Source organism: Salmo salar, chromosome 06 (assembly GCF_965601325.2).
Source record: "Salmo salar chromosome 06, fSalSal1, whole genome shotgun sequence".
NCBI classification, from domain to species: domain Eukaryota; kingdom Metazoa; phylum Chordata; class Actinopteri; order Salmoniformes; family Salmonidae; genus Salmo; species Salmo salar.
This window is the reverse complement of record NC_138296.1, coordinates 42,849,820-42,874,484: the sequence shown is the minus strand read 5'-3', so window position 1 is coordinate 42,874,484 and position 24,665 is coordinate 42,849,820. Positions and strand designations below refer to the sequence as shown.

The following is a 24,665-nucleotide window of genomic DNA, read 5'->3' as shown; positions in this document are numbered from 1 at the left end:
TAGCAGAGCTACAACATAACTGAAGCTCACAGATGAAATAGGTACCTTTATACTATGAACCTTACATTATTTAATATGCCATATTTGGGTTAAATGGTAACAGACATCTTCATTATACCTACATCAACATATTCTGTCTAAATAATATGCGAGAATACTTTCCATTAATGAATAGACAATTCATAACAATAGTTCTGCAGGTCAACAGGAGGCAAAACATTACTTATGGAGCTGCGCTTCCATTATGCAGAGAAAACCGACAAGACATGGAGTTCCGAGACAAGCATAACTTCAAAACACGGGACACATTACAATATGGAAATAAACAAACTTCTTTCTCGCCAGTGTAGCAAGTGTTCATGGGCACCTGAACGTCGCATCCACTGGGAGGATTGCAAAATGGTTAATTACGGCATTTAAATATGAAACTGAAACGAGTCACGATGCAACTTGACCAAACATTTCCTCGACACATAATTAGCCTTGCGCACGGTAAATAGCATGACATTGGCAAAAGCGGAAGCAACAGTATATACATTTAGAAGAAATGAATTACTAGATATACGTGGAAACATGAACGCCCTAAACAATTTATAAGGGGAAATAAATGCTCGTTCGTGACGAGAGCTACTACGTCAGCTTCGTCACAACACCTGGCCTCAGAGCCAGAACAACCTTGTTGACTGCTGTCAAATAATGAATGAGTCAGACACCGTTTTTTTAAAGATTGATTTATATAAATTACTAGCAAGCAATGAAAACATGAATTGTATAAAAGAAAGTCCACACATCAAACATGATTTTTTTACTAATGCCATAGCCTACAGCGCTCTACACTCCCGCACCTCTAGCAATTAGCTGCTCCAGCACATAAGGACATTTTGACAGAGATGTATACTGAACACAAACATAAATGCAACAACTTCTAAGATTTTACTGAATTACAGTACATATAAAGAAAATCAGTCAATTGAAATAAATGAATTAGGCACTAATCTATGGATTTCACATGACTGGGAATACAGAGCTCTGTTGGTCACAGACACCTTAAAAAAAGGTAGGGGCGTGGATCAGAAAACCGTTCAGTATCTGGTGTGACCACCATTTGCCTCATGCAGCACGACACATCTCCTTTCGCATAGAGTTGATCAGGCTGTTGATTGTGGCCTGTAGAACGCTGTCCCACTCCTCCATTGAAGTTTCTGGATATTGGCGGGAACTGGAACACGATGTCGTACACGTCGATCCAGAGCATTGCAATGGGTGACATGTCTGGTGAGTATGCAGGCCATAGAAGAACTGGGGACATTTTTAGCTTTCAGGAATTGTGTACAAATCCTTTCGACATGGGGCCGTGCATTATCATGCTGAAACATGAGGTGATGGCGGGAAGATAAATGGCACGACAATGGGCCTCAGGATCCCGTCAAGGTGCACCTGTGTAATGATCATGCTGTTTAATCAGCTTCTTGATATGCCACACCTGTCAGGTAGATGGATGATCTTGGCAAAGTCGAAATGCTCACTAACAGGGATGTAAACAAATTTGTGGGCAGAATTTGAGAGAAATAAGCTTTTTGTGCATATGAAAAATGTAACAGGTGCCCCTTGTGCTGGGGAAAATAAAAGGCCACTCTAAAATGTGCAGTTTTGTCACACAACACAATGCCACACGTGTCAAGCATTGAGGGAGGATGCAATTGGCAGGCTGACTGCAGTAATGTCCACCAGAGCTGTTGACATAGAATTGAATGTTTATTTCTCTACCATAAGCTACCTTCAACATCGTTTTAGAGAATTTGACCGCACGTCCAACTGGCCTCACAACCGCAGACCACGTGTAACCACGCCAGCCCAGGACCTCCACATCCAGCTTCTTCACCTGCGGGATCATCTGAGACCAGCCACCCAGACAGCTGATGAAACTGATGAGTGTATGTCTTTAATAAAGTCCCTTTGTGGGGAAAAACTCATTCTGATTGGCTGGGCCTGGCACCCTAGTGGGTGGGCATATGCCCTTCCAGGCCCACACATGGCTGTGCCGCTGCCCAGTCATGTGAAATCCATAGATTAGGGCCTAATTAACTTATTTCGATTGACAATCAGACAACCCTTATATGAACTGTAACTCACTAAAAAAATTGAAATTGTTGCGTTTATATTGTTGTTCAGTATAGATTTTCCAAAGCTGGTATAAGCAAGTCCAACTCCACGCAGCAAAGACACTTGTCTTCGGTGGGCATCGCTTGGCATTGCCCACGGGTATACCACCAGTTTCCAGAGGTCCTGAGTCGCATCTCAGCTGCTTGTTGAATATCTGCCTGAGCCCCTGCCTGCTCCGTCTCGCCCTCTCCTTTCTCTGTCATCCTCCATCTGTTGAAGATCGTCTGTGTATGCCGGTTCAAATAAATAACGCTCGCCTGCAAATTCTAACATTTCCTCCTCGTATTTTCTAGTCAGACATGTTGGTTGCATAGTAAAAAACAACAAATAATTAGCTTGCTTGGTAGATTAGCGACCGGCAGCTAGCTAGCAGCTCTGCGTTTACAGTGGACACGTTGTTGTGGACTGGCTAGTGTGTTTATGAAACACGCCCCCCCCACCAACTTATACGAGCGTAGTAGTCACTGAGGTATAGGCAGAAGCGAGAGGAACAAGGAAGTAAACGCATGCACACTAGAAATTATTGCTAATAATTATCGTAAAAAAATATATAATAAACTTGTGGATAAAGTTCGGTATGACAAAATGTCATGTGTACAACATCTAAAGACTTGCATCAGGATACTGAGAGCTTTGCCATTTGTAAAAGGACATATTTGGAGCATCAGTTCATGTTTTCTGGATGCCTTGTAACTCCAGAATAAGGCTCAGGAAGTCAATTGGTGGTGGGATAAGTTTCTCAAAATCAAGTGAAATTGCAAATAAAACTGTCTGGAACCTAAAAATACAGATGAGGGTCCTAAATAGTGAAATTCCCCTTTAAGATGAATGCACTAACTTTAAGTCACTCTGGATAAGAGTGTCTGCTAAGTGACTGAAACGTAAAATCGGGCAGCCAGACGACCTTGGGGTATGTATGACCTTTGACAACCTCAGGTCAAAGGTCATACATCAAGGTCTTAATGACCCATTGGTGCCGGGCTCTGTCTCCAGAGGAACAGAGTTACAGTATGAAAAGAATGCAGAAAATAATGCAAATAATGCCTAACAGACTAATCATCAGCTAACACATGGCACATTACAGACATAACTGAGTCTCATTCACACTGACTTGGCCCACAGCTTGCTTTGGTTAGGACAGAGTTACTGCAAGAAATTTGAGAAATAACTTTGTAGGTCGGGGATAGTACATTAAATTCCTTCAGCATGACTTCATCTGGGGTTATCTTGAGATGTGTAGGCTGGATGAAGTGTTTGGTCAGCAGGCCCACGGCCCAGTATTACGTCTGATGACTGACAGGTTATCTTGGTCCTAGAAGCTGTGAATGAGCAGCTCTGGCAATCTCCCTTTCCCTTCTCCCTGAGCACTCAACTGACAGTCACACTCAGTGCCACAAAATACAGCCCTCTTTTTAGAGTCTGTTGAGACAACTGTCGTCGTGATACCCACAGCAGCTGACAGGGAAGGGGAAGCCATCTGTTAATCTCTTCCTCCTCCATACACTTTGGAAGCAGACAAGCTCATTTTGGAAATCCCCATCTCCTGTGATTAGCTAACTTAAAATGTCCATAGTTTGTTTGCTCTTGCACAGGCCAAAGCCATAACGGCCACACAGTAAACGGGCATTATGCTCCCCCTCACACACACTTAATTAGGAGAACCGGAAAACAGTCCTAGATGAATAGCTATGATTATGCTGCAATTTATGACATATGGAATCCCTGTTATGACTCGATTTAAAGACCACTGTCTTTAATCCATCTCCACCCATCCCTGGAATCCATACATGTCATGTCTTGTCAGAAGGTAACAGTGGCTGTTTCTGCAATGGGAACTCAACATGACAACAGTTTGAGAAATATAGCCTGCAAGAGTAGTTATCAGTCACCCCCCAGTCTCAGTAGGGACTAAGTCTAGGCCTATATACTGTACCACACCTAGGGAACCACGGTTAATAAGGAGTCTTGAGTACTCTTGCAAAGGCTCTTCGCCAAACCAGTTGAATAGGCATTGTCAGTACACAGGGGTATAACATTGCCTTGGTCTGTGCTGATGCCTGCCCCATCATCCCAGCATATTATCATACATCAAACAGCAACCCACTGGCAACTCCTTTGTTTACAAACGTATAATGTTTGACAGACATTTATTGTTTCTGATTCACAAGGCACAGTTCAAGTAAGCGTGTGTCATAAAGTTACCTGTTGATATGACGAGTCCTCCGGGCGAAAATCGCTGCTTGTCTGTTCTAACTGAAGGTTGAAATGAGGGAGTCGGTGTAGCAGGTTGACCCACCACGGCGGTGAGTAGTTGACAACCGCTGCCATGGTATGAGGGCTGTGGACGCTTTAGGGAAACGGTGACCTGTGTGGTCAGTCAAAAATGAAATAATGGCCTGAGCCCGCGTCATAAAGTTCTTGTTAGCAAGCGGTCCAGCGAAACCAGAGAGATCCCTGTGTCCGGATGCAGCACGTCAGACCTAATGCACTGTAGTCCAACGTTAAACTGTACCTGAGATATCGGTTGTCACTTCTGTCCTACGGTACTAACAAACGAGCAGCTAACTATATCCACTGTCCTATAACACTCCCATGTTCACTTCTGTCATGTGTAATACTAAACTGTGTCGAAAGAAGCTGAAGGAGGACTAATGGGCTACCCAGTCAACTAACGTTAACTGCACGAACAACCCCACGCAGATGACAGTCCATCCACCTTGTTGTAGTTGCCTGTCTGTCTGGTTAACTACTGTACAGATGACGTAACGTTATTTGGCTAACTGGATAGCTTCCCAACTCGACATGCAAGTAACCTCAGCTAGCTAACCGGCTAACTATTGTTGTTGAGCATTTCTACAGAACGCATCCATTCCATGAAAATACTTTTGCAAGAAAAAATGCGTAGCTAAAACATTTGATTGATTCTCAATAATTCCTTCTGGATTATAATTTGACTGTCCTTTCCTCGTTATCAGCCATAGCCAGTTGATTGTTACTTGTGTTCCAATTTATCAAGTTAGCAGCTTGCTAACTAGCTTAGCGGATATATCCGTGCTCCGTCCGTGGTTGCTCCAGTTCCATTTGCGCCCTTTGTCTTTTCTTCAATTTTCCTTAATGCTTTGATGACTACCAAGTCTTTAACTGTTTTACTAAGTTGTTTAAAGTCAACTATTCCTGTTCAATCACTAAAGATGAACAACAATCCGGTAAACTGTTCAGGGGACTACGACGCTGCAACCTCCACACCATCCGAGGCAGATTGCAGTCCCGCTCGCACCCACAACAACCCCACTCCTCACGCAGCGCCGCTGTCTCCTGTAAATGATTTGTGTGTAGTGGCCTCTGGTGGCGAGATGGTGGAGCTGCACACACCCAGGCATATTTTCAGTAAGAGCGAGTTGTCCAGTCGACCTGCTGAGTAAAGGGATAAATGAACAAACTATTGGGCTCTATCCAGGAAATCATTATGACACACACACACTGTCCAATAACAATATTTTTGAAATGATCAATTTAGAGTCCTGCTAGTTACTTGACTGTTTTTTTTCTCTCTTTCGGGATCTATTGGAGGAGAGAAATCCACAAATCACCCTTCAAACTTTTAGACCGCCTGAACCCAACGACCAACAAGTAAAAATTGCTTACAATGTAATCATATACACATTTGTATATCAATATCCAATAAATAGATTTGGTGCACTGGTCCTCAAAGAGATGTTCTTTGATTTATTTGGCTAGAGTTTTTTTCAAATCAAGTTATGGTTAGGCAGAGGTGGAAAAGTACTCGATTGTCATACTTGGGTAAAAGTAAAGCTACCTTAATATAAAATTACTCAAGTAAAAGTGAAAGTAACCCAGTAAAATACTACTTGAGTAAAAGTACAAAGTAAAAGTAAATGCTATAGATCAAATTCCTTATATTTAGCAAACCAGATGACATAATTTCCTTTTTTATTACTTTTTTTAGACAGCCAGTGGGAAAGTAATTATATTCGAGGACAGAGGCATATTTGAGATTTTTCAAGCCTTTGTGGGGGAGGATCCACTTGTTCACCTATGCTCCTATGTTCTGGATTCCCAATATCCAGTTTGCAGAAATGCAGGTCTTGTCTAGTGCCTACAATAATGTTTGGACATATACAGTACTGCTGCATAAGGTCTGAAATCTGGCAAAAATCCAAAGTTCACTACAACTTTAAGAAATAGTTAATTCTTCGGGGTTTTTTCTTCAGGAAATCACATGGAGGTGCTGTCGTGCTCACATGACAATCTGAACTATGGCAGGCGAGCTCAATGAAGGTAATTTGCTAAATACATGTTATGTTCCACATCTTTATGTTGGATTTCAGAATGTGTTTTCGACTTTTTGTAAACGTTCTACGTGGCGACAGGCGAAATAATGTTTTTTGGGGGGTTATGTTTGTGATTGAATTCAGAGAACGCGGTGTGAAGTGTCAGAGCCTAATAGTGTCGCCTACGATTCGTGATGTAACTACAAAACCTGTCAACTTTAAGATAAACAGTAATATAGTAGGTTTACTGCGAATTGTAAAATACAGGCTACTCATCTGAGCATTAGATTACACGTTTAGCACGGGTGTTTAGTTTATTAGGATCCCTATTAGCTACTGCACATGCAGCAGCTACTCTTCCTGGGGTTCACATAAAACTTGCAAATACATAAAAATACAGAACAGTAATAGTAATAGATCCCGTGTGGCTCAGTTGGTAGAACATGGTGTTTGCAACGCCAGGGTTGTGGGTTCGTTTCCCACGGGGGACCAGTACGGAGAAAAAAATGTATGCATTCACTACTGTAAATCGCTCTGGATAAGTGCGTCTGCTAAATGACAAATGTAAATGTAGACAAGAACATAAAATAGGTGTAATTAAGGGTGATTTGACAAATAACTGTAGTTTTTTTTATACGGTAGGGTAGGCTGCTGTACTGTTGCATTGGTCTGCTCATTGTCATGTTCTCACCTGTTATGGATGTTACCTGTCCCATAGAATTATAATCTAGATTATATTTCTATGACCTGTCCAAATCACGTATTCAACGTTCCATAGCATATGACTATCCTCGTTGTCTTCTGTTTAGCTATTATATTCCACTACTTGCCTCCTGTCATTTGCCTAAGAGACTTTAGGCACTCTTCATATGAACATTCTATCGTTAAGATTTGATCCTGATTCGATAACCCTCACAGCTATCATCCAATCACAATATTTATGCAAATTAGACTGATAGAAAAACATGAATTTAATTCATAAATTTCATTACAAACATTCAAACATTGGGTATTCTGATGTATTGCATTTCTTTTTTTACCAGCCTCTTGGCAAATGACAGGAGTAGAAAGTTAGTTGGTACCCAGACTACCATAGGAAAATTGTCGCTAGTTTATTTTTTATTTTCTTTCATTATGAAAATGACTTATGATTAAGTTTACTTTGTAAACATGTTTGCCAATACAAAGATACATTATTTTATGCACCGTTTCGCCCATACATGTAACTGCCAGGATAATGGAAATGAGAGATACAAAGTATATTGAAAGCAGGTGGTTCCTGAGTTAATTAGACAATTAACATCCTATCATGCTTAGGGTAATGTATGAAAATGCTGGGCAGGCCATTATTTTTTCTGCCGTGGCTATGCTATGGAGTACAATGCCCCCATCCCACAGGGCACGAGTGGCCACTGAATGGTTTGATGAGCATGAAAACGATGTAAACCATATGCCTTGGTTGAACAGTTTAACACTTATGGGAGATTCTGGAGTGGTGCCTGAGACAGTGTTTTCCACCACCATCAACAAAATATCAAATGGAATTTCTTGCAAACGAATGGTGTTGCATCCCTCCAATAGAGTTCCAAACGCTTGTAGAATCTAAGCCAAGGTGCAGTAAAGCTGCTCTGGATCGTGGTGCCCCAGCACCCTATTAAGACACTTTATGTTGGCATTTCCTTTATTTTGTAAGTTAGCTGTATGTACAGTGCCTTCGGAAAGTGTTCACACCCTTTGACTTTTTCCACAATTTGTTGTGTTACAAGGTGGGATTAAAATGCATTTAATTGTCTTTTTTTTTGTCAACGATCTACACAAAATAGTCTGTCAAAGTGGAAGAAAAATTCTAACATTTGGTAAAGCATTTATAAAAAAATAAAACAGTAATGTATCTTGATTACAAGTATTCAACCCCCTGACAATCCAATACATGTTAGAATAACTTTTGGCAGCGATTACAGCTGTGAGTCTTTCTGGGTAAGTCTCTAAGAGCTTTGCACACCTGGATTGTACAATATTTTCACATTATTCTTGAAAAAACTCTTCAAGCTCTGTAAAGTTGGTTGTTGATCATTGCTTAGACAGCTGTTTTCTTGGCATAGGCTTTCAAGCCAAAACTGTAACTAAGCCACTCCGAAACATTCACCAGCTATGTTTCCATTAACTTGTCCAGTGATTAATTTTTTTGGTCGACATTTAGAGTGCATTTCCATTGAACTATCTCGTTTCAATAAAAACACCTGGACGTAATGACATCACACAAAAAACGACAGTGTCGAATAAAAATGTAGTGGATGAACTGTTTCCATTACCGATTTAGGCAAATTTTGCATTTAATAAATTGGCGGCACCCTGAATGCCCTTCCACCTATCTGTTGCATGTCTCAGGTAGCCCACAAAAGCCAACATGTATAGAATGCAATAATTTACTCATATTTGCCATAATCTAATAAGTCTCTCTGCAGTCCGTGCCATGGTAAAACTTGCACACCTGTAGATCTGAAAGAATTGGATTGTGAAACTTGCCAGCCAACCAGAAAAGCAAGGCGAGACAATTCATGCATTCTTGAAAGTCAGGACAATCCTTGTTCTGCAAAGAAACATAATATTTTTTTTTGTGGAAAAATGTATTTTGCAAGCAATAGGCAGTTAGAATTAAACCTGGAGTGGAGATTTGTAATTACGCAGTGACATCACACCTTCAAAATGATTAGGAAATCATCATTTATTCTAAAAACACAGTTTCAATCATCATTTGTCAAAATAAAGAAAGTTAGACAAAATAAAAATCCACCCCTGTCGAACAATTTTTTGGGGGGCGATCTTGAGAAAGTTTCTCATATCTGCCGTTTCCATGACACTTGTCGCAAGGATTCTTTTTGTTGCAACATTGCTTTTGTCGAATAAACCTGGGTCAATGGAAACTGGCCTACTGTCTTCTTGGTAAGCAACTCCAGTGTATATTTGGCCTTGTGTTTTAGGTTATTGTCCTGCTGAAAGGTGAATTTGTCTCCATATGTCTGTTGGAAAGCAGACTGAACCAGGTTTTCCTCTAGGATTTTGCCTATGCTTACTGTAGCTATATTGTGTTTCCTATTATCCTAAGAAACTCCCTAGTCCTTGCTGATGACAAGCATACCCATAACATGATGCAGCCACCATCATGCTTGATGATATGAAGAGTTGTACTCAGTGATCTGTTGTGTTGGATTTGTCCCAAACATTGTTTTGTATTCAGGACAAAAAGTTTGTTTCTTTGACACATTTTTTGCAGTTCTACTTTAGTGCCTTATTGCAAACAGGATCCATGTTTTTCTTTCTTTTAACTCTCATTTAGGTTAGTATTGTGGAGTAACAACATTGTTGTTGATCCATCCTCAGTTTTGTCCTATCACAGCCATTAAACTCTTTAACTGTTTAAAAATCACAATTGGCCTCATGGTGAAATCCCTGAGCTGTTTCCTTCCCCCCTGGCAACTGAGTTAGGAAGGATGCCTGTATCTTTGTAGTGACTGGGTGTATTGACACACCATCCAAAGTGTAATTCATAACTTCACCATGCTCAAAGGGATATTCAATTTCTGCTTTTTTTTTACCCATCTACCAATAGGTGCCCTTCTTTGAGAAACATTGGAAAACCTCCCTGGTCTTTGTGGTGGAATCTGAGTTTGAAATTAAGTGCTCGACTGAGGGACCTTACAGAGTGTGTGGGGTACAGAGATGAGGTAGTCATTCAAAACTCATGTTAAACACTATTATTGCACACAGAGTGAGTCCATGCAACTTATTATGTGACTTGTTACGCAAATCTTTACTACTGAACCTATTTAGGCTTGCAATAACAGGGGTTGAATACTTATTCACTCAAGACATTTCAGCTTTTCATTTTTAATTAGTAAACATTTCTAAAAACATAATTCCAATTTGACGTGTGTGTGTGTGTGTGTGTGTGTGTGTGTGTGTGTGTGTGTGTGTGTGTGTGTGTGTGTGTGGACAAGTGACACAATCTCAATTTAATACATGTTAAATTAAGGCTGTAACATCAAAATGCACTGTAGATCCAAGTTGGCTAGACTTTAAATATAAAGATTAGCTGGCTACTCACTAGCAGGTGGGCTTGTGCTTGAGATTGTTTATGAGATCTGTGTTAAAGATGCACTATGCAGAAATCGCTCAACCATTTCCTGGTTACTAAAATGTGAATAGTTTTCCTAATTTCAGTTTGTGACAAAACAAGCAAATATAGTGTAGAGCATCATTGTACCACCTAAACCACTGTGAAATATATTTTCCATAAGAAAAATATTGTATTTTCAGCTGTTTGAAGCTGATATACAAAACCGAAAGTAAAAAAACGCAAAAACGAAACTTAAGTACAGGAAGCATAGAAATAGCACATATCAAACAGACCTACCACTTCTTAGACTTGCTTTCAATGAGAATGACAGATTTATAACACACATTTCTATGTGAATATGCTGGGTCGCCCAAAACATTACAATTTACACCTTTTAATTTTCTATAATGCCTGTTACCAGAAGTTGGTCATTATTAGTGGATGTGCATGCTTCTGGTAAAATATTATATTACAACAAAAAGGCCATTTTCGTAGACTGATTTGAAAGCCAGGTCAGTGATTTTTGCAAAAATGCAGGTTAATCTATTTTGATAAAATAATTATATTATTAGTGGCTCTTATGCTGAAGGCTTATTTTTTTAGCCTAGGTATAATTTTACAAGCCCTGAATTCAGCCCTACCTGTACATTAGAGACTGCTCCCCTGTGTACATAGTCATTGCACACTGGCCACTTTAATTATATTTACATACTGTTTTACCCACTTCATATACGATATTCTAGTCAAGGCTCATTCTATATAACTACTGCTGTACACACCTTTTTTATTCATATACTGTCCATATTTTCACAACCATTATATGCATATACACTGAGTATACCAAACATTAGGAACACCTTCCTAATATTGAGTTGAACCCCCCCCTCCAATTTTGCCCTCAGAACAGCCTCAATTTGTCGGGGAATGGACGCTATAAGGTGTCAAGGGATGCTGGCCCATCTTGACTCCAATGCTTCACACAGTTGTGTCAAGTTGGCTGGATGTCCTTTGGGTGGTGGACCATTCTTGATACACACGGAAACGATTGAGCGTGAAAAACACAGCAGCGTTGCAGTTCTTGACACAAACCGGTGTGCCTGACACCTACTACCATACCCTGTTCAAAGGCACTCAATTATTTTGTCTTGCCCATTCACCCTCTGAATGGCACACATACACAATCCATGTCTCAAGGCTTAGAAATCCTTCTTTAACTTGTCTCCTCCCCTTCATCTACACTGATTTTAAGTGGATTTAACAAGTGACATCAATAAGGGATTATAGCATTCACATGGATTCACCTGGTCAGTCTGTCATGGATAGAGCAGGTGTTCTTAATGTTTTGTACACTGTGTAAAATATCTATATGTATCCGGACTCTGACATTGCTCATTCTGTTATTTCTTTTGGAGTTTGTGTGTTTCTGTATTGTTAGGTATTACTGCACTGTTGGAGCTAGAAACCTGCGATAACATTTGCAAAATATGTGTACTCGACCAATACATTTGATTTGTTCAGGTTAAGTGGAAAAAGATTTTGCCATGATGTTTAACCACAAATCATGCAATTTAATAGAAATGTCTTCATCCACATAAATCCCTGCCTAATGGTTTGTGCACCTCCTCTCTCAGGATCAGTGCCTCCATACTACAGGGAGGTGTATGAGGCCATCCGGAGTAAGATAGATGAACGAGTGCAGGTGGAGGTTTTCCAGAGGTTGCTCAGCAGAACAGATCTTCCCAGTGCTGTGCAGGGCCAGGTGAACACAACTTTTTCTTTACTTGTTGTCACATCTATGATCTAGAATGCCCGCCAAATGTGGAAAGGAAGTTCTGGCTGTTTGTGGGGTTTTTTTTTAGGCTCAAGTTTTTGTTGTTATGAAACAGAAGCACAGACTGGTTTGTTATGTATTAGACCTATGGCTTTTCTATCCTCTTCCCTTCTTGGAACTCCAAGAAAAGTGAACAAGAAATTCTGCAGAATAGGAAGTAGACACTTTAACAGAAAAGACTTGAAAAACATCTAGCGCTCTATGATACAAACTATTCAACTGTATTCAAAGACCCTCTCAAGCCTATATTTGTTTTACCACTAAGTACTAAGGGGGTAATTACAATACTAGTTCCAACACCAGTTATTAGAAAGGGAGGTTTCTGCTAAGTATCTCCTTGCTGCCATTTAATTAGTGGTATTTGCTTCAGTAAAGCTTACTGAAAGGTGATGGTATTTGAGGGGATGGCATTTAAAAGTTGTGTTATTCAAGAGCACATGGGACATGAAAAATACAACGTGTTACACATTATCCATGGAAACGCTTCATAGATGTATTTCAGCTGAGACCTCACGGTTCAGTTTGATGTTTCTTACTGTTTTATATCATTGCTAAAGTGTTTTCTGCATTTTCTTGTCAACCACTGCTGAATTTAGACCTTGGATTGAGCAATGACCTGTTAAGAGAGTCCTGTAATGTCCTTGTCTTTTTCAGATTGCTGAGCATGTTGACTACACTGATGGATTCTTAAGCAAGTTGTCCCTATATAAAGCACTGGCGTTGATCGCGCTTGCTCAGCAAGGAAAGCAACCAAGCCCAAAACTCTTAGAAAACTGCATACAAGGTAAGCCTTTTAACTAGTTGTTTTCAAGTGAGGACACAGCAGTAAATGTGTAGCTTAATCAGTGGCTTGACTGTGAAGTATCTAAGGTCAAAAACCTTTGTGACCCCTATGAACAGCTTGTGTGAGAAAGTTCACTTCGCTATATATTGTATGAAGTTGAATATGCACGTGACGAGCTAAAGTACACATTGCATTTGCACACAAAACCAGCAAGTGTGCTGTGCTAAAAAGCTGGTCCTGGTTTTATCATAGTGTGTTGTATTTGTTGGCCTGTTTCCTCTAACCTCTGGGCATTGCGTCCGAGAATACACCAGCTCCATTCCCATGTCTCTGTAAAAGACAAACAACCTTTCCCTGCCATTTTTTTCCTCTGGAACAGCTCTGTGAAAATCATAATGAAAGTCACAGGAAGAACTCTTCCCTCTCTCTTAAATACACTTGTATTTCTTGATTATATGAATCAGTTTACTTTCACATTCTGTGGCTAGGTTTTTGTGAAGAAAAGCATGAGTGTTACAGTGTACAATACCATTAAGTTGGAGAGGAGTCGTCGTCTTTGGTTTTTCAGAGGTAGCCATTACTCCGAACACAGCCCTGAGTTAGAGCTCTGTTCCAAAGCTCATATGATTATTTAGGGCCCTCTGTGTTATTTCAAGTGCTGCCAATATGGCAGCTGACTGCTTTCTGTGAAACTGATGTCACGTTTTCTCTGCTGAGCTATGGTAGAGCTTGTTTCCTAGTTGTTGTAGGAGGACGATTAACTCTGCTCATATCTCTGTGGAATGTCAAGGAGGGTGAAATTCAGGATCACATGAATCACACCATCATAATTGTTTGAAAGACTTAAGAGACATTTGAGTTTAGGGAGAGTCATGCGGGCTTTCTAATGGTGTCAAGTCTAGTTTCCTCAATATTACAGAAGGTGTACCGCAGGGGTTGGTATTGGGACCTGTGCTCTTTACTATTTATATACAGTGCCGTGAAAAAGTATTTGCCCCCTTACACTCAGTAACTGGTTGTGCCACCTTTAGCTGCAATGACTCCAACCCTATTGTTTATCAGTCTCACGTCACTGTGGAGGAATTTTGGACCACTCTTTCATGCAGAACTGTTGTAACTCCGTGACATTTGTGGGTTTTCAAGCATGAACTGCTTGTTTCAAGTCCTGCCACAACATCTCAATTGGGATGAGGTCTGGACTTTGACTAGGCCATTCCAAAACTTCAAATGTATTGCTTTTTAGCCATTTTCATGTAGACTTGATTGTGTGTTTTGGATCATTGTCTTGATGCATTAGCCAGCTGCGCTTCTGCTTCAGCTCACAGACGGATGGCCTAACATTCTCCTGTAGAATTATCTGATACAGAGCAGAATTCATGGTTCCTTCTATTAAGACAAGTCATCCAGGTCCTGAGGCAAACCATCACACTACTACCACCATGCTTGACCGTTGGTATGAGGTAATTACTGTGGAATGCAGTGTTTGGTTTTCGTAAGGCATAATCGGACCCATGTCGTCCAAAAAGTTATACTTTTGAATCAATCATAGAACATTCTTCCAAGAGTCTGCATTCCACAGTAAGAACCTCATGACAACGGTCAAGCATGGTGGTGGTAGTGTGATGGTTTGGGGATGCTTTGCTGCCTCAGGCGATGTGAGATACTGATCAACAACTACAGGAAGCATTTGGTTGCAGTCATTGCAGCTAAAGGTGGCACAACCAGTTATTGAGTGTAAGGGTGAATGACTTTTTCACACAGGGGAATTGGGTGTTGCACAACTGTGTGAATTAAATAAATAAAATAAGTACAACTTTTTTTGTTATATGTAAACTCATGTTCCCTTTATCTAATATTAGGTTTTGGTTGAAGATCTGATAACATTCAGTATCAAAAATATGCAAAAAATAGAGAGAATCTGAAAGGGGGAAATACTTTTACCAGACTGCAGCAAGCCACTACTCTTAAACCGTTGGATGCCGTCGACCGTAGCGCGCTTCACTGACAGTTTTAATACTCATCACTGCATCATGTATCAGAAGGTTGGCTGGACCTCACTACAATCCTGTAGATCACTGTATTACTCATTTCTTGTTTACAAAGCTCTGCTCCACAAGATTCCAACATACCTCACTTCCCTGTTGAAATATTTCAATATGAGATACCAATCCCATTAGGAGGTTTTCATAACTCTTGAGGTACCGGTTGTCTCCACAAAGTTTGGTAAATTTGCCTTTAGTTTTAACACACCACAGTTATGGAATACCTTACCAAACAATTTCCACCTGGATTCCCTGGTGCCGATAGGGCAGTTTAAAACTCTGTTGGTTAATGAGTTCACGGAAGTGTGCAATTGTTTCAATTGACTATTCTAACTTGTTGTAATGTATTTATAGCTGAATTGTAGTTTCTTTTTATATTTATTGTATTGATGCCGTTTTTGTCCTCAGGGCACCATTGCAAATGAGACACTGGTCTCAATTGGGCTGCCTTGATTAAATAAAAGTAGCCAAAAAAATGTGAATGGGACAATTCAAGTGTCTGAAGGATCAGAGGGCCACTAAGGGAGGTGAAATGTCAAATGTACACTGGAACATCCTTGCTTTTCCCACACAACATGGATGTGTGTAGGAAAATGTTTTGTATTCAAACCTGCACTACAGGAAATCATAAATGATGTCTATTAGTTCAATAGAGCTGGATGTGTACACTGTCTGTGAACATAGATGTGCTGATTGCCTTCTAGATAAATGAGTAGATGAGAGCATTGGTTACTGATGTTTGACTTGGTGTTTGTTTGACAGAGTTCCCTAAGCCCCAACTTGGTGAGTTCAAGGACCTCCAGACTCTGAGGATGCAGCCAACTCAGGAGAGCCCCCTCAAGGTGTCCCAGACTCTGGGCAAGCTGCTTGCCAGGGATACAGTCCAGGTGGAGCTAATTCCTGAAAAGAAGGGTCTGTTCCTCAAACACGTGGAGTACCAGATCACCAGCCAGGTGAAAGCTGCATTTAATTACATATGAGTGTAACATAAATGGGCTTTGTTAGAAGAACAGTCAAGGAAATTATTAATAGAAAAGGTCAAGCATATATTTTACCATGTATTTACCTTTTTTTACTTCAAATAGGTCACATTTGTGCATTACAAGCAACAGTTATTAATAGGAATTTTGATCATAACTCCAAAAATTCTGTAATTCCCTCTGCCTCTATTCCGGGCTTCTCAATTATTTCTGCATTTTTGGCTTGGTGAAACGAATGGCTTTAATGCTTGTTGGTAAGGGTCCATCTAAAAATGAATGTATACATTGCATCTTTTACACTGGATGCCTAAGCTGAACAGAGCTGGTGTTGTTTCTGTGCAGTGAGCATTCACAATCAGTATGAACTAAAGCCAACGCATGACAAACGCATCCATTGTCAATCTATTTGTTGAATTCACAACCCAAAGCATTATGTTATTTTGCACATCTCGGTTATTCACAGATTTAATATTTGTTTTAACTTTTTCAGCATTTTAAGATATCTGTTTACCGGCGGTACAGTGATTTCGATGTCTTCCACGAGCTCTTGCTGCAGAGGTTTGCCTACAGAATGGTGCCTGCATTGCCGCCTAAGAGAATGCTGAAAGGAGGTATATACACTGAGTGCACAATTGTTATGCAAATTGTATTCCTCAGGATTAATTTTACTGTTGAACAAACACAATGCTCTCAGTCAATCCAAAATGTTATTGAACCTAAAACCTGAATGTTTAACAAAGGAAAAGTGAGTTTTGTCTTTCTCAGGGAAATATATAAGTGTGCACAATTATTAGGCAACTATTAGTGTGCAGAATTATTAGGCAACTAAATTACTAAAATCATTTCTCTCAACTCACTTGTTGATTCTCAATTTTTAGAGTAAGTGTAACAGATAAGTAACACAAAATGACAATTATAACATTTTTGGCCTTTCAAAAATATTCAGTGACCAATATAGCCACCCTTATTTTCAAGAACTGCCATGAGCCTTCCATCCATGGAGTCTGTCAGTTTCTTGATCTGTTCACGATCAACTTTCGCTGAAGCAGCAAACACAGCCTCCCAAATGCTGTTCAAAGAGGTGTATTGTCTTCCCTCACTGTTAATCTCACGTTTGAGAAGGGTCCACAAGTTCTCAATAGGATTTAAGTCAGGTGAGGAAGGGGGCCAGGTCGTTATTCAGACATCTTTGAGGCCCTTGCTGGCTAGCCAAGCAGTGGAGTACTTGGATGCATGTGATGGAGCATTGTCCTGCATAAAGATCATGGCCTTCTAGAATGCTGACTTCTTCCTGTACCACTGTTTGACGAAAGAATCTTCCAGAAACTAACAGTAGGTTTGGGAGTTGAGTTTCAGTCCATCTTCAACCCGAAAAGGTCCAACTACCTCATCCTCAATGATAGCAGCCCATACCAGAACCCCTCCTTCACCTTGCTGGCACCTGACTCAAAGTGGTGCCCTGTGTCCATTACTGATCCAGCCACGGGCCCATCCATTTGGTCCATCAAGAGACACTTTCATTTCATCTGTCCATTAAACCTTTGAAAACTCTGTCTTCAGGTATTTCTTTGCCCAATCTTGACGCTTTAACTTGTGAATCTTATTCAGTGGTGGTCATGTTTCAGTCTTCTTGACCTTGGCCATGTCTCTGAGCACTTGACACCTTGTACTTTTGAACACTCCAGGTAGGTTGCAGTTCTGGAATACGGTGGCACTGGAGGATAATGGGTTCCTGGTAGTTTGACGTTTAAGTCTTCTCAAGTCTTTTGCAGTTAATTTGCGCCTTTTCTTCCCCATGCATTTTTTGCGCCCCAGTTGACTATTCGCTAACAAAACATTTGATTGTCCGGTGGTCACACCTCAATAGTTTAGCTATTTAAAGAGTGTCGCATCCATCTGAAAGGCATTTTACATTTTTGGCTTTTCAGTGTCAGTTAAATCTCTTTTTTGGCCCATTTTACCTGAGGTAATGAGGCTGCCTAATAATTATGCGCACCTTGATATAAGGTGTTATTCACTTTCGCCACACCCTCCCTCATTACACAAATACATATCACCTGAAAAGGATTAAATCCAATAAGCATTCAAGTTTATATGGTTTGAAGTTCGAAAATGTGAGTAGAAATAATAAGATCAGAATACTCACTTGCCTAATAATTGTGCATGCAGTGTAGAGGATGTCAGTCAGATCATTTGATTATTAGGAGGAGAGTGATGCTTTGATCTGTAAATAAGTGTTCCACTCTGCATCAGAGCTGGGGTCCCGCTGATCCAGAAGAACTCCAATTCTATTAATCCAACTTCACCCGTGTTCCCACAGCAGGCATGAACTCTGTCTTTATATTACCATTATTAGATACCAATGTTATTACTTTATTCAGGGTTGGGCAGATAACTTGAAAAATGTAATCCATTACGGATTACAGTTACATGATAAATAATATTTTGGATTACTCCAAATAAGTATCTGATTACATTTGGATTACTTTTGCATTACTTTCACTTCTAGCACCCAGACATATTTGAAAACGCTTAAAAATGTTGATTTAATATAGTATTTTTTTAATTTAGTAACGTTATTATTTCCAAATGAGGTCAGAGCCTAAAGATCCTATAATTCATGTTATATTCTATGTGTAAGAGCATAGTCACAGGGCTCCATACTAACATTTTCACTTGTTGGCACCAGCCCATGATCTGGTTGCACCACAATTGCTGTGGGGTCATGCAATAGAAAATAATGGTAGCCTTATCATCTTATAAAGTAATTCATCGTTTTTTATTCAGAGGTGTACTAGACTACTAACACGGTATGATTCAAGAAATACATGGTTTATTCTAACATCATGTTCAAGTACAACTGCATGATTCCAGCTGTTTTGAATTGCAACCTAAACCGGTGATTGTCATGGATTTGGGGTTTGGCAACTAGGCAATTCTTTTTATTTTCTAATGAAAATAGGCTTACAGATTTTAAAATATTTTTTGTTCAATAGATATTCATTTGTCTACATCTTTTTGGGCACAAATTTATATTTTGAGGCTAGTTTTATTTGGGGCTAATTCACCACATGAGGAAGTGGTTAGCTAGATCGCTAACTCAAAATATAGCCTATTACTGATAGTTAGCCGTGAAATGTATATCTAACAGTACATTTAATGTATATGCCTATGCACCTACCTTTAATGCCAGACATGAGTGCCCTTTGTTGAATATTAAATACAATTCAGACCAGAACGCTTAGACCCTTTTCTCTTAAACAGTAACCACATTGGTTGCATTCAGTAGTGTTTTTCCCATGATTAGGCCTACATTTTGAAATATTGTGCAATCAGAAAGCATTTCACGAAGGAAAGAGAGATTGAAACTGCACTGCTTCAAAGCAGCAAGCAGGAACTCTGTAGTCCAGATGATTTAAGAAGCCATCCACCCTTGATGGGCGATCAGCAGAATAATAGAATCTCTGAGAGCATGTGAGAAGTGCTGATGGTGCGCTAAATGACAGCAATGATGACAAAGTTTTATCAAGATGAAGTATAGATAGATGAAGTAATTAGCTGTTTTTAAGAATGTAAGTAATCCAATTACACTTTTGAAAAAGTAATCCAGGTTGATTAATTACTTCAAGAGCCAACCCTGACTGTATTACATAAAACGGTATGATCTCTTCTGTTTTACAGAAGCAGAACAACTGAATATGCTGGCTCTTTAACTGACCTCTGTCTGTCTACAGTCCTGACCTCCATGTCTGAGAGGGACTTTATAGAGGGAAGGCGGCGTGCTCTGGGCCGGTTCATCAACCTAGTGGCACGACACCCCTTCTTCTCCGAGGACGAACTGGTCAAGACCTTTCTCACCTTCAACGGCTCAGTACGTCTCTGCTACTGAAAAGATCACTTTGCTTCATCTCTGCTAGTTGTCTGTGCCAAGATCACATTGTTCTTTGGCTTGCCATGGATAATGACCGTACTGCTCACACAACTTTACTCTCTCTCTCTTACTCTCAGGACGTTCAAGTGAAAATGCGTGATGCTTGCAAGAAAATGGGAGATGAATTCATGACTAATACAATGGCAACTCTGGCAAAGGTTTGTATTGTTTCTATTATGAGTAATTACTTACAGATTTTTTTTCTTTCTTTTTCAAATTACTATTTGAAATCCTACTGAGATGCAGCAGTGTGAGTCTTGGTACATCTGTGCTGTAGGAATATCTCCCAGCTGATATCCAGGCCCAGTTTTCATCAAGCAGGGAACTGATCAGGAATATCCACAACAGCTTTCACAAGCTGCGGGACCGGGCAGAGAAGATGGCCGAGCGCTCCAAGGAAAACGCCACTGATTTGCTAATGTTTGGAAGGGAGCTCAGGTACAGAACTCAGCATTTACAGGGCTTAAAGCTCTCTTTCTCTATCGCCCCTCTCTACACAAGTGTTTTGGCCCAAGGAAACGTATTATGCTAGCTGCTCCACCCATACAACAGTTTTGGGGAAGAAAATGTTGGCAATTGTAAAGGATTTGTTTTCTTTTCCTTTTCAGGGTTTTCACTTCAAATCGTTTTTGTCAGCCAAGACACCGTACTGGTCCAGCTTCTCTAGTTATGCTTTCTGTTGCAGTACACTGGGCTCCGATGGTTCACCCATTCCTTCTCTGGCCTCATCCCAAAGCACCTGGGGCATTCTCCGTCAGTCTCTGAAAGGCCTTTCCGTGGAGTTTGCTCTGCTAGCCGACAAAGGTGCTCAGCAGGTACAATCCAGCTTCACTGTATACGTACCACCTGCTCTACTGTGCTATTGCCGAACTCTACCTGCATGCAAAACATAATCATTTATTCATTGATATCTTAAGGGGAGGAGAGAAGAGGACGATGTTGTGGAAAAACTGAATTTATTCTTGGATTTGCTGCAATCATACAGAGTGAGTTTGAGAAATGTAAAAAATGCAGTTACTGAAGAACTCTGTATCAAGTTAATGCAATGTTACTAGTGTTATTACAAATGCACTACACAGGTATAACAGCAACTTAATTTAGATTGTTAACAATATATCTTTGACCCGTGTGGCTCAGTTTGTAGAGCATGGTGCTTGCAACGCCAGGGTTGTGGGTTCGATTCCCACAGGGGAATAGTACAAAAAAGTATGCATTCACTACTTACTGTAAGTCGTTCTGGACAAGTTTCTGTTAAATACTATAATGTAAAAATATGGTAGTTATTTAGTTATTTCTTTGTGTGTGTGTGTGTGTGTGTGTGTGTGTGTGTGTGTGTGTGTGTTGTTGTTGTGTCCCATAGGATCTGTGTGAGCGGCATGAGAAGGGAGTATTGCACGAGCACCAGAGAGCGCTGCAGAAGTACGGTATGATGAAGAGGCAGATGATGAGTGCCACAGTGCAGCCCAAAGAGCAGGTGTCAGTGGAGCAACTGGAGTCTCGCATTGTGCAGGTTCTCTTTCTCATTCATTCTATCTCCTTCTCTCTCTCTCTCACTCTCACTCACTCACTCACTCACTCACTCACTCACTCACTCACTCACTCACTCACTCACTCACTCACTCACTCACTCACTCAGTGTGCTTGAAAAACGCTCTTCCTTCCTCATTTACTCAGGGTTGTCACACGTCAAATCAACACTGTTGACATTATTTCATCTTCATTATCCTGACATCACAGGCCAACCCACCCTCCCTCCCTCCCTCCCTCGGAGAGACTGTGTCCTCTCTGACATTGAGAGGAAGGAGGGAGCAGCATTTTCCTATATGCCATCATTGGGGAGTTGATTGATACCCTGGTATAAGGATTGATATCCTTGTATATCCTACCACATTTCTCATACTAAACCATCTTAGGACGATATTGCATTTGACAGTTGGGCATTTCAGCCTTTAGAATGGATCTCATATGTCATGTTTTTCAACACTGACTCCTACAGACAAGGCCATGACAGCATAGTCTTATGATCAATGAGGTTGTTCCTCTTGATAACCATCATATGGTTGTGGTTTGTGAAGTAATGGTTTGTATCCTCCCCCAACAGCAGGAGAACGCCATTCAGACCATGGAGCTGCGGAACTACTTCTCCCTGTTCTGCCTTCACCAGGAGACTCAGCTCATCTTCACATACCTGCCCATCACCTCTCACATCCTGGGAGCCTTCGTCAACTCACAGGTCCAAGGTCACCAAGAGGTGAGACTCACCTGGAAATATACAGTGTCAGGCATGGATTTGTAAGGATTTAGTTGATGTAGTAGAGCACACAGTTCATTAGGTTGATGTGTGTGTGTGTGTGTGTGTGTTGATTCTAATCTTTAATAGATACACAATTATAAGATGATCGTCTTGGAATTTTGGTCAGAGGATGCTTTCACTATAACAGACTACTTTGTTTGTTTGATAACTAGATGGGTGCAGTGTGGAATGATCTCCAGCAGAAGCTTGGGTGTCTCTTCGGTGTCGATGAAATGCAATCCCCTCCTCTTACACCCAAGTAGACACCCATGCCCCCTTCTCTCTCAACAAGCGATGAATGTGCAGCTTTGCAAGCCAAGATATAAAGTCTCAGAAGGGACTGATGGTGAACTGTTTTCATAAAACCTTGAAAAACACTACAAACTGTGCCTTAAGTGTCAATCAGTGGTGAGTAAATGCAGTTTACTCACCTTTTTTTATTTTCTTTGTGGGATAGTTTATCCACCTTTTGCGGAAAAATGCATTGAAGTATAGGGAGCGCTACTTTCTTCTCTGCTACCCGGCGATCAGTTTACCTACTTTGTTTTTTTACCACTACATCACTGATTTCAATGAATGGATGTGGTCTGCAGTTCGAGATATATTATACTGTACGTGCATCCTCACTAGGGATGTCGGAGGTTGGTCAGCCAAAGGAGCTCATTGGGAAGTGGAAGAGTGCTTTGAAGAATGTGTACTGCTGCCTTGCTGTATGAGAAGAGGAAAATATGGATTTCATAATTGATATATAGGGAACATTTTGTTGAAAAGCTGGACCATTTGTGTTATTTTTGTAGCTCATTGCCTTTACCATATGAGGGACTTCTTACCTACACTTCTTGGAGGATCATTCGCCTATGTTGAGGTGTAATGTAGTGTCTTATTGCAGGCAGACAAATGTGAGAATGTATGTGCATGTAAGAATATCCTAATTAAGCTGATTGAAGATGTTGCCACACAGGGAAGATACGTTTCCTTGCCGCAGCCAGGTGGTGGCAACATAACCTTTTGTGTTTAAAATGACTAGCGTAGATGTTTAGAAAGATTCTAATCAGGGCACAGGCTCATTTCTGATAAAGACAGGCAAACCAATATATATTAAAGTAAATGTAGTAGCAGCATGGTATTCAATGGTTTGTTGTGAAGTACAACATAAGTATTAATCATCCTACTGACCACACTTGTGCAACTGGGCTTACTAGCTTGTTGTGTTGATATTCATGCAAAGGACTTCAGATTCCTTGCTTCAATCGAATCTTAGTTGCAATACTGTGAAAAGCTGCTTCAGTTTCTACGCCTGAGCCGAGCAAGCTATCAAGAGGAAGAAGTTTGATCAAGTTAAAATAATGAATGATTTATGGCTGATATAACACGCCACGTGACCAATGGTGAACATACCAAAGAAACATGCTACAATGCCACACAGTCATTAGTGCAATTAAGTAGTAAGGATCCTGTAATATTTTATTTCAGGTAGAAATTAAATGTGCTCTGTGTTAATGCTTTTGACCTGTTTGCAATGTTTCAGTTTCAATTAAGATGCAATCACGGTGGTTCAGTGTTTACTTAATGTAGATTTGAAGAAAACTAGATTGAATATTTTTCTGTGTATGCAATAGTCAAGAATATTCTCTGATTTATCTTTTTCAAGAATATACCCAATGATTTATTGTCCTCTTATTCAACAGTATACATTGATTCCATGTCTAAAGCATAAGATTATGTTGGTAAAGTTTCTCATTATTTGATCTGATGAAAAATGTAAAAAATGTTCACTCACAATTTTGAAGGTTTACGTAACCTGTTCTTGCAAAACTCACCCTCTTCTTGCAGGATGTGCAAATTGCATGTGTTTTACATGTAATTAAAGTACATGAATGAGGCTGTGTAATAAAATGTCTCCCAATTAGAACAGAGTAATATTAGAGAGCTCCGGGGCAATACGTTTTGTTATTCAATGCATTATTTTGTCTTCTCTGTGGAACTGTTAATTGGTTCCTCACAAGTTCTTATTATTGTGTCAACATGAGATATTGTCATAACCTTATTTTTTTTGGAAAGTCTTAAAAAATAAGAGGAACAAATGCTTTATATGATCTTTGAGAAAGAAAATTGGAATTAGGTGAAAGATGTAGATACGGGAACGTTTAACTATTGTACAGTTTTATGTTGAATCTCACTTAATGTTAAATAAAAAGTATCAGATAGCCATCTTCTTCTTATTATTATTGA

General features: G+C 40.1%; 2 protein-coding genes across 2 annotated transcripts in view; one reads left to right on the top strand and one right to left on the bottom strand.

The window, feature by feature from the left end:
• Nucleotides 1-5,470, bottom strand: part of LOC106607330 (protein tweety homolog 3) — a 69,184-nt gene extending 63,714 nt beyond the window's left edge. The window contains exon 1 of the mRNA XM_045720545.2: nt 4,366-5,470. Within this exon, the coding sequence (XP_045576501.1) occupies nt 4,366-4,491 (126 nt within the window). The 5' untranslated portion in view covers nt 4,492-5,470. The remainder of the gene's footprint in view (nt 1-4,365) is intronic.
• Nucleotides 5,471-6,246: 776 nt separating this feature from the next.
• On the top strand, nt 6,247-24,640 carry LOC106607331 (sorting nexin-8). Its single transcript, XM_014204194.3, has 13 exons — nt 6,247-6,462; nt 12,204-12,331; nt 13,058-13,187; nt 15,992-16,182; nt 16,700-16,820; nt 19,944-20,080; nt 20,218-20,298; nt 20,418-20,578; nt 20,826-20,955; nt 21,058-21,126; nt 21,501-21,650; nt 22,242-22,391; nt 22,607-24,640. The coding sequence occupies exons 1-13, from the start codon at nt 6,441-6,443 to the stop codon at nt 22,694-22,696; spliced, it is 1,560 nt and encodes a 519-aa protein (XP_014059669.1). The 5' UTR covers nt 6,247-6,440; the 3' UTR covers nt 22,697-24,640.
• The last annotated feature ends 25 nt before the right edge of the window (nt 24,641-24,665 follow it).